The sequence below is a fragment of the Poromitra crassiceps genome (genome assembly GCF_964638095.1).
Source record: "Poromitra crassiceps genome assembly, chromosome: 6".
Classification (NCBI taxonomy): Eukaryota; Metazoa; Chordata; class Actinopteri; order Beryciformes; family Melamphaidae; genus Poromitra; species Poromitra crassiceps.
In genome coordinates, this window is record NC_139627.1 from 40,739,640 (window position 1) to 40,757,139 (window position 17,500).

Sequence of the window (17,500 nt, forward strand, 5' to 3'; positions counted from 1 at the left end):
CATGGTGCTCTACGGGGCCTAAAGCCCCTTTAGGGCTAGCATGCCTTTCTAACGTCATGCTGCTCTAAGCCCTGCTTTAGCCCCTGTGGGGCTAGCGGTTGGGTCTCAGAGGGATGTGTTGAAGGGTCTCCCCTCAGTTCCTCCCCCCTCGGGCCAAGCTGGGCTGGTTTCCCTCTCCGCTCAGCAGCGCTCCTAATAAGGACGAGCTCTCTGTGAATATGGAATAAGGCTCCTCGGTACTTGGTTCACACTCAAGTGAACAAAAGGAAAGGCCTTCATCCTAGTCTTCTTCCTCTCTCTCTCTCTCTCTCTCTCTCTCTCTCTCTCTCTCTCTCTCTCTCTCTCTCTCTCTCTCTCTCTCTCTCTCTCTCTCTCTCTCTCTCTCTCTCTCTCTCTCTTGTTCCTGCCACATAATGCATTTGAGCACTTTGCTTCATGCTGGCATGTGAAGAGGAGAAGACGATGGTTATGTAGGCAGTTAAATACATGCAGATACATCCTCCCTCTCCTAAGATGGGGTCTGTACAACTTGCCTTTCCCCCTCATTTTCCCCTTCCCTTCCTTCTCGTTACCTTTTGATTTGGCACTTTTTTCCGTTGACAAAGTATTCTGGCACAACTTCTTAACTAGTGGATTTTCTCTCCATTCCGTCTCTCTCTCACTCCATTTCTCTCCCCCCTTTTTATCTCTCTGAGGGAGATAGACTGCCAAAGTCTCGCCATCACGAGATTTCCCATGGGGCCAAAGAAAGTGAATTCCCCATTCATTTTTCCATAGACGTTTCGTAAAATCCTTATAAAGAGTTTTACTTGGACAAACCAAGTGATTCAGCTGTATTCAGAATCAGGAGAGTCCATAGTACATTTCACTCGGGGGGGGGGGGGGGGTTGGTCTGAGTGAAATGTTCTGTGGTCTCTCGTGATTCTGAATACAGCTGAATCGATTGGTTTGTCCCAGTAAAACTCTTCTTATCCACTTTATTTTTTAATGCCCCGCTGTAAAATAATTATGGGTGCAAGGTCCGGTGACTGATTGTTGTAGCTGGCGCATTTCCTCGTTAAAACGACGCTGGGAAAAAATAGTTGCTTGTCACAATAAATAACACTCGTTTGACGACTTATTTGAGGGAATGTAATAATGTTATCTATCACATCCGCTATTTCTGTTGCTCTTTGAACAACTCGGGATATTTATCGACGGGATTTTTGCCAAGCTGGACGTGCTACGGGCTACATACAGTGTGTTGTGTCTGTGTCAGCAACGTAAGGGGGGGGGGGGGGGGGGGGTGAATTACACCGGAAGAAGCACCCATATTTCACGTAAGGCATCACGGCAGCTAGAAATAAGGTGGATAAGGATTTTACGAAGGGTCACATGTGAGGAATTTATTTGAGTTCTGAGTTTGAGTCAGAATTCTGAGAGGGGAAAAGTCAGCATTCTGAGTTTAAAGTCAGAATTCTGAGATTAAAGACAAAAATTCTTTTTTTATAATTAAAGTCACAATTGATGTCACTCGAGCACGTCATGAGTGACATCATCGGTGATGTCATCAGTGATGATGTCACCAGTGATGTCACTTGAACAATTACAATCTTACTACTATAATAGGGCGGCATTCTGCATCTGGGGTCCCTAGATTTTTGAGACGTCTATGTGGGGTCACAAGCAAAAAAAGGTTGGGAACCCCCTTGCCTTAAGGCCTAAACATGGTCGTCCGTCAGAGCCTCGCCCCGCCCTCCCCGTACGACGGCGGGTGGAGCGCCGTCCTACGGGGAGGGGGCGCCGTCGGCTGATGGGGGCTGCTCGAAAATGTGACTCAGCGCCGACGATACGTGCGTGACGTCAGCTGCACGAGAGTTGTGACTGGCCGTTGCCTTGGCTCATCGTCGTAAAGTCGCCTTTCAAAGCATAACGTTAGATTATAACGAACTAGTTGTGTGGCTTAGCCTTCCCAAATGTTGAGGGTCGTTTTTTAGAATTTAATACATAGAATTGGGAACGTTACATTCAATTTCATTCAGGCTGCCTGGCACACAATCTCCGCCATTTTCACACGGAGCTTCCAGAGGAGGAGGGAGGGTGGGAGGAGGGAGGGCGTAGTGGCGTCCGAGCATGTAGGGCTCGCTGGCGCCGCCAGACGGCGAGACGGCTCCAATTCGAGGCGGACGGACGACCATGTTTAGGCCTTTAGGCCCCATGCCGAACCCGGAAGAGGGTGTGACTTTGGCACTCTAGTCAGTGTGGCATGTCATCTCCCCCCCCTCTCTCCCCCCCCAGTTGCAAAGGTAAACTCATCCATTAAGACTGATTGTCAGAAGTGTTTACATGCGTCCTTCCTTTTCTGTTACCTCTGCCTCCCTCTGCCTCCCTCTGCCTCCCTCTGCCTGACTCGTCAACCTTAACCCCTGTCACCCCCTATTACCCTGTTACCCAATTATATGATGCAGCACATGTACTTGTGTGTGCGTGTGTGAATCTGAAGGAGAACGAGAGAGAGAGAGAGAGAGAGAGAGAGAGAGAGAGAGGACAGTTTGTACATGATTACCACCTGACTCCCTACTGCTGCCTTCCATGAAGTAACCATGGCTATTATCCTGTGTAAACACTATAAACATCCTTTATGGGACATTAATGTCTTTTGTTGGCAAAAACAAAACCTCCCATACAGAGAGGTTCCCTGGAGATGACCGCAGACCTGGGGCCATTGTTTGGGGCTGATTTAGCAGGGGGGAGTATAGTGGTCAGGGTGCGTTATGCTGTTTTATTGGGGGATGCTACTCCATAGTTGTTTTGTTTCATTACGCTGGTAGCAGCTGGCTAGTGGCTATACGCACTCTGGTGCAACGCAGAGAGAAATGGAGATACAGAGAGAAGAGTGGCTGAAGCCAAGGACCCAGAGACTGGTGGAGAGGCTCGTCACTGCTGCTGCTGCTGTGGACAAAGGATAAGGAACATCTCAGTGACAGAGAGGGCCTGTGGGCAAGGTTTGGAAGGCTCTCCTGGAAATTTACATCCATCAGCTGCCGGCCCCATTGGCCAGCCCCACACAGCCCAGCTGAGGCAGCTTTGCCCCAGCAGAACACATTAATTTAGCCTGGGGATCCACTTAGAGGGCCCTGGAGACGCATGGCCCCTTCTCTGCTTCTCGCTGTCTCCATGCTCTCATTTCATGGCTGTTAGCTCAGCCTCCTTGAGCCTGGCCTCTCTTCAGCTCTCCATTACCCCGCTATAGTGTTACAGCCCCGACTTCATGCCAAGGGAATGGGAAGGAGCATAATGCTACATTACTGTTAGCAACACTCAAACAGAACATACATCAAGAATAAGTGTAGCACAATGCTACATTACTGTTAGCAACACTCAAACAGAACATACATCAGGAATAAGTGTAGCATAATGCTACATTACTGTTAGCAACACTCAAACAGAACATACATCAGGAATAAGTGTAGCACAATGCTACATTACTGTTAGCAACACTCAAACAGAACATACATCAAGAATAAGTGTAGCACAATGCTACATTACTGTTAGCAACACTCAAACAGAACATACATCAGGAATAAGTGTAGCATAATGCTACATTACTGTTAGCAACACTCAAACAGAACATACATCAGGAATAAGTGTAGCATAATGCTACATTACTGTTAGCAACACTCAAACAGAACATACATCAGGAATAAGTGTAGCATAATGCTACATTACTGTTAGCAACACTCAAACAGAACATACATCAGGAATAAGTGTAGCACAATGCTACATTACTGTTAGCAACACTCAAACAGAACATACATCAGGAATAAGTGTAGCATAATGCTACATTACTGTTAGCAACACTCAAACAGAACATACACCAGGAATAAGTGTAGCATAATGCTACATTACTGTTAGCAACACTCAAACAGAACATACATCAGGAATAAGTGTAGCACAATGCTACATTACTGTTAGCAACACTCAAACAGAACATACATCAAGAATAAGTGTAGCATAATGCTACATTACTGTTAGCAACACTCAAACAGAACATACATCAAGAATAAGTGTAGCACAATGCTACATTACTGTTAGCAACACTCAAACAGAACATACATCAGGAATAAGTGTAGCATAATGCTACATTACTGTTAGCAACACTCAAACAGAACATACACCAGGAATAAGACTAGCATTATGCATCCCCCTCTTACTCACAGCAAACCAGTGCAGTTCTCTGTGATTAACCTCACGTCACCAGGGTCTCTCTCAAAGGAGAAGAGCCTGTTTACTTGGCTGCTCGCTCTTCCTGTCTAACACCGCATTCATGACAACTTGGCCCGCCGGAGGTTTCAACACGGAACCTCCGCCCTGGACAGATTTGCGTTCACGCTGCACCTCCCGCTCGGGGGGAAAGCCCAAACTGTTGCTATAGCAACCCGCGTTAGCATGGTAGCTACCTACTAGCGAACAATGCTAACCGAACATGCTGAATGCTGAATTTCACACAGAGCGAAACACAGATGATACAAACACATATGAAACGTTAACATTACATAATTAAGAACTCAACTTGTGTGTTAAAATGTCAACAAACGTCTTTATAATAATTCTGTGATTATCATTAACGATGCAAGTAGCCATTTTGATGTGGCTGTGACGTCAACTCGGAGAAACCGGAGCTCTGGATGATACCCGAATTTCCGAGCTGTAATTCTGGCCTGGACGACCGTTAAATTCACTTTTTACAGGTCGGAACCCATTTTTTCCGGCGGTCCGAGTTGTCTTGAACGGGGTATAAGACCCGCCCCACATCCTGTTACTGGCTGCTCGCTCTTCCTGTCTAAGACCCGCCCCACATCCGGCGGATCTCCGCCTGTTTGTGCTACAGTGTTATCATTCCTCCTTAGAACGATGAAATTATATGGTTTTAGTTCATTTTATTGTTGTGTATTAGCTACATAGCTACCGGTAGATAACTCACATTGCATGTATTTACTATGATGCCCCTGTTTTGAGAAGAGCAGAATTGTTGTTGTTTTGTGGAGCACAGACAATTTCCATATCTGCTGGATCTGCAATTGCCATTTGTGCTTTTTACCGGATGAGCTGAGATGTCAAGCTTTTGGCCCCAGACTACTCTGTGATAGAGCACATTGGAGAGAGCGAGAGAGACAGACACAGAGAGAGAGCGAGAGAGAGCGAGAGAGAGTGAGAGAGACAGACACAGAGAGAGAGAGAGAGAGAGCGAGAGACACAGAGACACAGAGAGAGAGGGAGGGGGGGAGCATGCAGCATGGCATTGCATATCGCCTGACACAAAGATAAAAACGATCATTATCAAAAGGCCTGAGCGTAATAGACAGAGCACAGCTAAGCCAGGAGCCATGTATTGTACTGTACAGTAAATAGATGATGACTCACTGAGCGGCTGGACTGTGATCTGAACGTTGCGGGACCTCTTGCTGCGGTCGATGAAGTCTCCCGTGGGCGTCTTCTCGCGCTCCGTCACGCGGCAGATGTATTTGCCGGCGTCCCCGGGGCGCAGGCGCTGCAGCTTGAGCAGGTGCACGTTGGCGCTCTCTTTGCGCACGGTCATGTGACCGGCCGCCTCGCGGGCCACATAGTCCGGTCCCAGGACGGGCACGGCGCTGGGGCCCACCACGGCCACCGGCGAGCTGCTGAAGACCCACGACACCGAGAAGAAGCGCTCGGGGACATTCTGGGCCTCGATGGTGCAGCGAAGCTCCAGCGGCTCACCGGCCGTGAAGGACCGCCGCTCCGTGCTCACCTGGATGCTGAAGTCCCGATCTGAGGAAACAGGTGGCGGGAAGAGAATGAGCTTAAAGGCATGTTTGGTCGAGTCATCAGGGATGTCGTCAGGAGACTGCGGGAAACAGAAGCAAGTCATGTGTTAAGACTGGAAACAGGAAAACTCATTAGTGACAAAAAACATGAAATGGCAAATCCCTTTTGAATGCCACAATGTTGCTACCCTACTATAGAAGGAGGAAAACGGTCTGTCTGTGCGTCCGTCTGAATCCATTTCTCTCCAGCGGGTTGGCCAATCAGTCTGCAGCTGCACGTGGGCACTGGCATAGACAGCGAGTGACAAAGAGACCATTTAAACCTGGCATTAACAGATTGCAGATTGCAATCTGATGACAGATTCACCCCGCCGCTCCCCTGCTGCTGCATCGAGTGCTGTTTACCCCACCTCTAACCCTAACCCTGCTGCTGCATCAGGCGCTGTTCACCCCACCGCTAACCCTAACCCTGCTGCTGCATCCAGTGCTGTTTACCCCACCTCTAACCCTAACCCTGCTGCTGCATCCAGTGCTGTTTACCCCACCTCTAACCCTAACCCTGCTGCTGCATCAGGCGCTGTTCACCCCACCGCTAACCCTAACCCTGCTGCTGCATCCAGTGCTGTTTACCCCACCTCTAACCCTAACCCTGCTGCTGCATCAGGCGCTGTTCACCCCACCGCTAACCCTAACCCTGCTGCTGCATCAGGCGCTGTTCACCCCGTCGCTAACCCTAACCCTGCTGCTGCATCGAGCGCTGTTCACCCCGTCGCTAACCCTAACCCTGCTGCTGCATCGAGCGCTGTTCACCCCGTCGCTAACCCTAACCCTGCTGCTGCATCAGGCGCTGTTCACCCCACCGCTAACCCTAACCCTGCTGCTGCATCGAGCGCTGTTCACCCCATCGCTAACCCTAACCCTGCTGCTGCATCAGGCGCTGTTCACCCCATCGCTAACCCTAACCCTGCTGCTGCATCAGGCGCTGTTCACCCCATCGCTAACCCTAACCCTGCTGCTGCATCAGGCGCTGTTTACCCCACCTCTAACCCTAACCCTGCTGCTGCATCAGGCGCTGTTTACCCCGTCGCTAACCCTAACCCTGCTGCTGCATCGAGTGCTGTTCACCCCGTCGCTAACCCTAACCCTGCTGCTGCATCAGGCGCTGTTCACCCCACCGCTAACCCTAACCCTGCTGCTGCATCAGGCGCTGTTCACCCCGTCGCTAACCCTAACCCTGCTGCTGCATCGAGTGCTGTTCACCCCGTCGCTAACCCTAACCCTGCTGCTGCATCAGGCGCTGTTCACCCCACCGCTAACCCTAACCCTGCTGCTGCATCAGGCGCTGTTCACCCCGTCGCTAACCCTAACCCTGCTGCTGCATCGAGTGCTGTTCACCCCGTCGCTAACCCTAACCCTGCTGCTGCATCAGGCGCTGTTCACCCCACCGCTAACCCTAACCCTGCTGCTGCATCAGGCGCTGTTCACCCCGTCGCTAACCCTAACCCTGCTGCTGCATCGAGCGCTGTTCACCCCGTCGCTAACCCTAACCCTGCTGCTGCATCGAGTGCTGTTCACCCCACCGCTAACCCTAACCCTGCTGCTGCATCGAGTGCTGTTCACCCCGTCGCTAACCCTAACCCTGCTGCTGCATCGAGCGCTGTTCACCCCACCGCTAACCCTAACCCTGCTGCTGCATCAGGCGCTGTTCACCCCGTCGCTAACCCTAACCCTGCTGCTGCATCGAGCGCTGTTCACCCCGTCGCTAACCCTAACCCTGCTGCTGCATCGAGTGCTGTTCACCCCACCGCTAACCCTAACCCTGCTGCTGCATCAAGCGCTGTTCACCCCACCGCTAACCCTAACCCTGCTGCTGCATCAGGCGCTGTTCACCCCGTCGCTAACCCTAACCCTGCTGCTGCATCGAGCGCTGTTCACCCCGTCGCTAACCCTAACCCTGCTGCTGCATCAGGCGCTGTTCACCCCGTCGCTAACCCTAACCCTGCTGCTGCATCAGGCGCTGTTCACCCCGTCGCTAACCCTAACCCTGCTGCTGCATCGAGTGCTGTTCACCCCGTCGCTAACCCTAACCCTGCTGCTGCATCAGGCGCTGTTCACCCCACCGCTAACCCTAACCCTGCTGCTGCATCGAGTGCTGTTCACCCCGTCGCTAACCCTAACCCTGCTGCTGCATCGAGCGCTGTTCACCCCGTCGCTAACCCTAACCCTGCTGCTGCATCGAGTGCTGTTCACCCCACCGCTAACCCTAACCCTGCTGCTGCATCGAGCGCTGTTCACCCCACCGCTAACCCTAACCCTGCTGCTGCATCAGGCGCTGTTCACCCCGTCGCTAACCCTAACCCTGCTGCTGCATCGAGTGCTGTTCACCCCACCGCTAACCCTAACCCTGCTGCTGCATCAGGCGCTGTTCACCCCGTCGCTAACCCTAACCCTGCTGCTGCATCGAGCGCTGTTCACCCCACCGCTAACCCTAACCCTGCTGCTGCATCAGGCGCTGTTCACCCCGTCGCTAACCCTAACCCTGCTGCTGCATCGAGTGCTGTTCACCCCGTCGCTAACCCTAACCCTGCTGCTGCATCGAGTGCTGTTCACCCCACCGCTAACCCTAACCCTGCTGCTGCATCAGGCGCTGTTCCCCCCACCGCTAACCCTAACCCTGCTGCTGCATCGAGTGCTGTTCACCCCGTCGCTAACCCTAACCCTGCTGCTGCATCAGGCGCTGTTCACCCCACCGCTAACCCTAACCCTGCTGCTGCATCGAGTGCTGTTCACCCCACCGCTAACCCTGCTGCTGCATCGAGTGCTGTTCACCCCACCGCTAACCCTAACCCTGCTGCTGCATCGAGTGCTGTTCACCCCACCTCTAACCCTAACCCTGCTGCTGCATCGAGTGCTGTTCACCCCACCGCTAACCCTAACCCTGCTGCTGCATCAGGCGCTGTTCACCCCACCGCTAACCCTAACCCTGCTGCTGCATCGAGTGCTGTTCACCCCACCGCTAACCCTAACCCTGCTGCTGCATCGAGTGCTGTTCACCCTGCCGCTAAATCTATTCATATTTACATGTGTCCTGTGTCCGAATTGGACCAAATCCGACACTGCACGTCCTCGCGTCCCCAGCAACACATCCGCCAATCAATTGGACAAACGGTTCTTGAGATATGTGAAGGACACACATATATACACACACACACACACACACACACACACACACGCACACACACACACAGAAAAATATTCCTGGAATGAGTAGATAGAGGCAGCAGAACGAGGAGAGGGTGGGTGTGAGGGAGGAGATCTGTTCAACAAGGTGATGTTGCACTCTCAAAACAAATTGTTTTTGTTCGCTTGTCAAAGGCAGAGACGGATGTTTGAATATGGAGTAGAATTTAAATGCATAACACTACGTCCCCTCAATATCCACAGTCTGAAATGCTGAACCTGCACGATAAAGAGAGAGAGAGAAAACAGGCAGAGAGAGAGAGAGATAGAAAGAGAGAGAGATAGGAAGAGAGAGAAGGTTGAGGTCATGGAGTGCAGCTCCGCGGTAAAACGCTGATCTTTCAGCCCACTCTGCTCTCTCTCCCTCTCTCGCTCGCTCTTGGTTTCACCTCTGCAATAAAACACACATCTAATTAAAATTCTCTTCAGCAATCTGACACGAAGACGTGCGCTCTCTTCTCCTCTCGCACGCTTTGACACAGAATAGACACAATAAACATCGCCCGTGCCGGCTCTTTCGCTCGGCCAAAGCCCGTCTTGTTTGTCTGCGCTTGTGTGTGTGTGTGTGTGTGTGTGTGTGTGTAGGTGTGCGCGTGCACGTGCACGTTTATTTACAGTATTAATTTCCAGACGATAAGCACACTACGTGGTATCAGACGTTTGCTTTGCCTCGCAGTGAGGTGCTGCTCGCCTCCGGCGGTAATTATCAAGACTTTAAACAGACTTCCTGAGAAACACTCATGTGGAAAAGTTCAAAGCCTGCCCATGGTGTGTAGAGCTCATTATGCTGGGGAATGGGGGGCGGGGGGGTATTGTTTGCACACACACACACACACGCGCACACACACACACACGCGCACACACACACACACACACACACACACACATACACATACACATTAGTACACACAGTATTGTTTAACACTACAAAGATCACAAGCCTGCATGCTGGAAAAAGCCTTAGACTAACAGAACAACATGCAACAACATGCTACATACAACATGCAAGAAATCTAATACGCACACGGGCATCATCATAATTGCAGAAACAAAGATTAAATTGCTTGCAACATTTTCAATGAAGCAGCAGCACAGAAAGATGTTGTGTTATGACATAATTATGAATGGGACGTATGTGTGTGTGTGTGCGTGCGCACGCGCGAGCGTGTGTGTGTGTGTGTGTGTGTGTGTGTGTGTGTGTGTATGCATGTATGTAATTGCAAAGGCGGTGTGAATGAGCCGTGACGCGTTTTGATTCGATTAGGACCGAGGAGTTCAGCCGAGGACGCAGAGACCTCGGGGAGGGGGGGGGGGGGGGGGGGGGGTGGGTGGGGCTTCACAGGTCCCGCACATGTTAGTGTATAAGGACACATACATGTATACAAACATACATACATACATACATACAGTACATACATGTATACAAACAAACATACATACATAAACAAATAAATGTATGAATGAAAGCAAGCACTGAGCGCAAACGGCAGAGTGAGAGAGTGGGAGAGAGACCAGGTGAGGGAGCTGAAATAGGATGCAGTGAGTGAGCTGACTACAGAAGATGAGAGAGAGAGAGAGAGAGAGAGAGAGAGAGACAGAGAGAGAGAGAGAGAGAGAGAGAGACAGAGAGAGAGAGAGAGAGAGAGAGAGAGAGAGATGGTGGAAAACAGAGAGTGAAGGTACATTAGGATTCTGTCCATGAGCCGTCTCTCTGTCTGGATGATTAGCTGGTGATGGGCCTGTCTCAAGATCCAATCCATCTCGTATACTACGACCTAATGAAGGAGCTGCTTCCTTACTGTTTCCCCTTTCTCTCCCCCCCATCTCTCTCTCTCTCGCCCCTTTTAGATAGGGCAAACCCCCACTAATATCCACACACACACACACACACACACACACACACACACACACACACACACACACACACACACAAAACCGGCTTCTTCATCAGTCTCAAAGTTAGAGAGGGGCAATTCACTAACGGCTCAAATGACGGCAGCAGTAGGCACGGCATTTTATGGGATCGGCTCCGATCGGGAGGTGATATGAATAGCACCCGCGGTGGAAAAACGCTATTTTACGCCCCTTTTCCGGCGCGTTGCTACTGTTTGACGCGTCAGTACTTTCTGACGGGAATTGTTTGGGAACGACGACGGGTGTTTTTGTTTTTCGTATTGTGCAAGACGCAACACCGCAAAGAAGACAGTGACACAAGAAGTACCGCCGTAAACTGCTCACGGGTTTCCATGTTGCTTTCGGATCTCCTGCGTTTGACTGTGTGTTCAACCCTGTTTCCCGGCGCTTTGGTGACGTCACGTTCCACCATGTCACAAAAGCATGATGCATGCTGCGTCACAGGCATTCGACGCTGCGTCAATGGCCTATTTTTAGCGTTTAATGCACTGTTTATCTGCATGAAAAAACACCTACAGTATAAGCAGGCTTTTTCATCTAAAAGCAGTATCTCTCTCTCTCTCTCTCTCTCACATATGCAGTGCACGCACACAGGTGCAACATCAAATGTACATGTTTACTAGTACATGGCCGAAGGTACAGTAAATGCTGTGCTCCTATAAAAAAAAAAAAAAAAAAAACGATTTTCAGACGGCAGCCCGTCTTTTATTGTCACACAACACACTACAACACATGCACGGAGGGCCACAACACACACATGCTGACGGTGGCCGGTGAAATTTGTCCTCTGCATTTAACCCATCCTGGCTTTGTCCTTTCCTCCTGGGGCAGGCCAGGAGCAGTATAATAAAAGGACAGAGAAATAAATGAGAATGCAGACACACACACACACACACACGTGCACACACACACACGCACACACACACACACACACACACACACACACACACACAGACACACACACACACACACCATAGCCATAGCACAACTCTGCTGAATTCCCTTTGTCACGCAACAACACTTCCATCCATTCTAGATGGGAGGAGAGGACGAGGCGACGGCGGGTACAGAGAGGGGAGCTCGTGTCGTGTCGTCTCCTCCCTGCTGGAGCTGGAGCTCATCTGACATCCTGGTTCCTCCACTCCTCCTCCTCCTCCTCCTCATCCATCCAACACTATCTATCTGGGGCCCCATCAAGTTCTATGGGTCCAGAGCGGCTCCGATGCTTAATGGAGAAAGGCAAAACGGTTCCACTTTGAAAAGATTTACTGGCAGAAGACACTCGCGGGCGAGTGTCGCCTTGGTAATTGAGCTAATGTCGAAGCAGTTTATCAGAGATCATAGCCCTTCTTGGAAGCAAGAGATTCTTTTTTAGTACGTGCGGGACAGTGGGGTAGAGTGGGGCGGGGGTAGAGTGGGGCGGGGGGGGGGTGAGGGTGACGCTGGTGGTGGTGGGGGGTTATGCATGTGAAAGGAAGTCTGTGAGAAGTTATGAATCTCTCCTTGTTTCTAGTCCATCGGGTTTAGAAGTTGACAGCTTATTGCCAGATCATTATCATGAGACAATCTCCCCTATCACGCAGCCTGACACACTCTCTCTGTTTCTATCACGCAGCCTGACACACTCTCTCTGTTTCTCTCACTTTTTCCATCCATCCATCCATCACCCCCATCACTGACTTGACCCCGCCCCCTTCCTTCCTCTTCCTCCTTTGTCCGCAAACACACGGTCAGGCTCCAAACATGGCACGCTTGCTCCCGCTCACTCCTGCACTCAAGCACAAACGAGACTGGTGTAATTGACGGCGAGGAGCGTCACGTCCGCATTGAGGAAATTACCCATTTTTGGCTTCTGACCTCTGGGGGGCGCGTGTTGCCTGAGGCAGCGACGCATATGGAAGCCTGTAGCAGTAGACTCCCACACTGTGTGGAGCTGCTCAAATCATGCTTGGATGTGCGGCTAATGATGCCCATCAAACAGGCACAAACACAGGAGTGGGGGAGTCTGTGGAGGTTTAAGCCCTTAACAGGCACAAACACAGGAGTGGGGGAGTCTGTGGAGGTTTAAGCCCTTAACAGGCACAAACACAGGAGTGGGGGAGTCTGTGGAGGTTTAAGCCCTTAACAGGCACACACACAGGAGTGGGGGAGTCTGTGGAGGTTTAAGCCCTTAACAGGCACAAACACAGGAGTGGGGGAGTCTGTGGAGGTTTAAGCCCTTAACAGGCACAAACACAGGAGTGGGGGAGTCTGTGGAGGTTTAAGCCCTTAACAGGCACAAACACAGGCGTGGGGAGTCTGTGGAGGTTTAAGCCCTTAACAGGCACAAACACAGGCGTGGGGGAGTCTGTGGAGGTTTAAGCCCTTAACAGGCACAAACACAGAAGTGGGGGAGTCTGTGGAGGTTTAAGCCCTTAACAGGCACAAACACAGGAGTGGGGGAGTCTGTGGAGGTTTAAGCCCTTAACAGGCACAAACACAGGCATGGGGGAGTCTGTGGAGGTTTAAGCCCTTAACAGGCACAAACACAGGAGTGGGGGAGTCTGTGGAGGTTTAAGCCCTTAACAGGCACACACACAGGAGTGGGGGAGTCTGTGGAGGTTTAAGCCCTTAACAGGCACACACAGAGGAGTGGGGGAGTCTGTGGAGGTTTAAGCCCTTAACAGGCACAAACACAGGAGTGGGGGAGTCTGTGGAGGTTTAAGCCCTTAACAGGCACACACACAGGAGTGGGGGAGTCTGTGGAGGTTTAAGCCCTTAACAGGCACAAACAGAGGAGTGGGGAGTCTGTGGAGGTTTAAGCCCTTAACAGGCACAAACACAGGAGTGGGGGAGTCTGTTTAGGTTTAAGCCCTTTTAGTGCACTAATGAGCTTAGTGAGAGATACTGATCAGCAATCAGGGGAGGCCGGCCCATAGGCATGCATGTGTGTTAGGGATGTAACAAAACACTCAACTCACAATTTGAATTCGATATGATTCACGATACTGGGTTCACAATAGGATTTTCTCATGATTTTTTTTTATGTAAAATGAGATTGCATACAAATTACGACTGAAAAAGATTCCTTTAATTATTTCTGAGACAAGAAACACTAAATATTGTTTTTCCCGCAAATCTTATCTTCATCAAATTAAAGAATCCCCTTGTCTTTCTGAGGTAGGGTATAACTGCAAAACACACACTTTGCAATGAATGCAAAGTTGGAGGGGCGAGCATTGTGATCCATTTTTCATCTCACCAATTTGAATGTTCACACATTTGTATTGATTTCTAACCGTCTCACGATGTATCGTTACATCCCTAATGTGTGTCTCTGAAAAGGATAGGGGGGACTAAGAGTGGACAAGAGCAGCGTCTTGAGTATCTCTCAAGCCCCTCCTCTCTCTTCCCCCCCCCCCCCCCCCCCCCCCCCCCCCCCTCCACTCACCAGTGGGCTGAATGCGCAGCTGGGTCTTGTCGCCCTGCTTGCGGGTCATGGCGAACCAGCTGCCGTCTGGGTCCTGAATCCACTCTGCAGCCTGGCAGTAAAGCAAGCCCTGGTCCACCGGCTGCAGCTTGTGAATGGTCAGCCTGTAGGAGGTGGCGCTGGTTTTGTCCAGCCTCAGGTCCCCCGCGGCCATCCTCTGTCGGTACGGTCCGCCGGAGCGCAGCACAAAGTCCCTGGACAAGGTGAGCAGCTCCTGAGGGGGCGCGTCCGCATCCTCGGGGGAGCGCAGGTACCAGCCCACCGACAGGTGAGTGTGCTGCAGGGTGGTGCGGGACACCTCGCAGGGCAGCTGCAGTGTGTCGCCCTCCACCTTGGACAGCGTCTGGGCTGGAGCCGCCACGGTCAGCGAGTCTGCGATGACTGCAGAGACAGAGACAGAGAGGGGGAAGAGAGAAGAATGAAGACCTCATTGACAAAAGGAGATGTGAGGGTGGTTAAGGACAGCAGACGGCCTAGAGCAGGCAGAGGTGCCCAAATTGTTGCCGTTGAAGGGCCAAAAATGAATCTGGATTAGAATCAGAATCACTTTTATTGCCACAGTATGCAAGTTACATACGAGGAATTTGTCTTAGTGTCTGTATGCAGTGTAGCGGTCAGATCAATATACAGAGATAAAGAAGTAGGAAAGGTAACTAAAAGACAAACACAATGTTGCAAGTGCAATCAAATCAAATATAGATTTACTACATGAGTGGAGGAGTATTCTGTGGATATTAAATATGAATTTGCGTTGAATTTACATGAAATTGGATGGAGGGCCATGAACCAAAAATAAATGTTGATACTGTATGTGAGAATCCATTATGCTGCTTTTCCAATCTCTGCAACAGCAAAGTGTCATCTCAGTCAATGGGTCTATGCTAAAATGCCTGAAATGAAAAGCAGTTAGACGAGACTAGAGGCAGAGGTGGATGGCCCAGAGTCAAGTGGACTGTTTGGGTGTATGTATGCCTGCAGTGATGGGAGTGAAAATAAAAGGGCATTCTGCTGTTCGAAGTGCTTCATAAATCTGATTTACTACAGAGTGGGAGATAAATATTAAAGCAACCATGCTTTTATCTCTATTTCCTCTTCCATACACGACTTTCACATGATGTCACAATGTGATTGTCGGCAACACGTCTCTCAGGCCCAAGCTATTATTTATTAGGCTGCTACAACAAACAGACCTGCTCCACACTCACGTCTAGGGTTGTCAAAAAGCATCGATAGTATTGATAAAAGTCAATACTAAAGATTTGAAACGGATAGAATACTCATTTGCAACAGGTACCGATAGTATCGATAAGTATCAATACTAAAAATGTGATACTCTGATGATAGGCTGATGACTAGAGCAGGTGTCATCTGCTGTGTTATGATAGGCCGATGACGAGAGCAGGTGTCATCTGCTGTGTTATGATAGGCCGATGACGAGAGCAGGTGTCATCTGCTGTGTTACGATAGGCCGATGACGAGAGCAGGTGTCATCTGCTGTGTTATGATAGGCCGATGACGAGAGCAGGTGTCATCTGCTGTGTTCTGATAGGCCGATGACGAGAGCAGTACCCTGTACTACGAAGCTGTCTTAACAGACCCGCGATCTGTCACTTTGATCTGGTTTGACTGAACAGGATCAAAGCTATCTAGTTTAAGGATACTACGACGCTGGTTTTCTAGTCGATAACTAAAGCTGGGATCTGCCTGTGCACGCACACGTTTTTCGCTCGTGCACAGGCGCGCGTCCACGCGAAAGAGGTGCGCTAGCCAATCACATTATGAACAGCTGAGTTGATCCACGCCCACACCCATTTCCACACCCATTTCCTCGTTCAATGAAAGCGCAGTGCATGATCAGAGTTTTAGCGGATATTTAATGTATCCGCGATTTAATGTCAGAATGAAAATCCGCGTTGGATAGTCTGCTGAAGGGCTGTCTAAAGCAGCAGCTTGTATTCACATCAGTCATTTGATTTACTTTGATCAGCGATTTCTGTCTGATACAGCTGCATTGATACAGCAGCAACAAATGTAAATGTGTAATCTCAGTCTATACATTTCCACAATCTGTAAGCCTATTTAGACCATAGATTTAGAAACGCATGCTCAATGAATAATGATCTCTATCACTCATGTGTGTGGTTGCACTGATCGAATAATTCATATATAAAATAGCCTAGTATAAAGCCTAATAGCCTACTATAAAAGAGAAAACTGCTGAACTGAATTGAGACGATGCGGGCATAGTTATCATTGATAAAAACTAGCCTATTTTTGCTCATATATTGGCATACAGCCTACAGGACACAGTTCCAGCTGAAAGATGCAAGAATAGCCTGCATATTTAGTATTGGGGCTATCCCATATTTATCCCATATCTACAGTATATTATATGTATAGGCTTTTCTGGCATGTAGGAGAATATCACCCTCACTCCATTTGAGGGTCCGTTCATGATATGCGCAGCGGTGATTAATAGTGATTTCTCCACGCATCGTTGAGCTGTTAAGACATAAAGTGGTAAGTAGGCTTAATTTAATTATGTAGCCTACAGAGCCACGAATGTTTTGCTTGTTCTATTCTCAGTTGACTGCAATCTATTTTTCATATGGCGATCTTATGAATGGTGAGTGACTCCAGAGAGCCGATTATATGGGTCTCTCATGGATTTTGATCTTATCCTCTGAAGCTAACCTGGTCGCGACCAGGTTAGCTTTGCAGCGTCAGTTGCCATGGTGATTGAAAGTTAACTTGCTTTGTAGTACGGCTAAACCAGGTTTAAACTCAAACTTACTCGGATAAGGCATTAAACTAGCTTCGTAGTACAGGCCTCAGAGCCCTGTACTACGAAACTAGTTTAACAGATCCGCGATAAGTCCCTTTGATCTGGTTTGACTGAACAGGATCAAAGCTATCTAGTTAACTGATACTACGACGCTGGTTTTTTACTAGGTAAGTGGACCTGGGATCTGCCTGTGCACGCGCACGTTTTTCGCTCGTGCACAGGCGCGCGTCCACGCGAAAGAGGTGCGCTAGCCAATCACCTTATGAACAGCTGAGTTGATCCACGCCCACACCCATTTCCTCGTTC

At 49.8% G+C, this 17,500-nt stretch overlaps 1 protein-coding gene across 1 annotated transcript in view; it reads right to left on the minus strand.

Annotated features, from left to right (window-relative positions):
• Positions 1-17,500, minus strand: part of igsf3 (immunoglobulin superfamily, member 3) — a gene marked incomplete at its 5' end in the record, with an annotated part of 128,687 nt that overhangs the window by 33,162 nt on the left and 78,025 nt on the right. The window contains 2 exons of the mRNA XM_083639447.1: positions 5,404-5,790; positions 14,371-14,790. Coding sequence (XP_083495573.1) covers positions 5,404-5,790; positions 14,371-14,790 — 807 coding nt within the window. The remainder of the gene's footprint in view (positions 1-5,403; positions 5,791-14,370; positions 14,791-17,500) is intronic.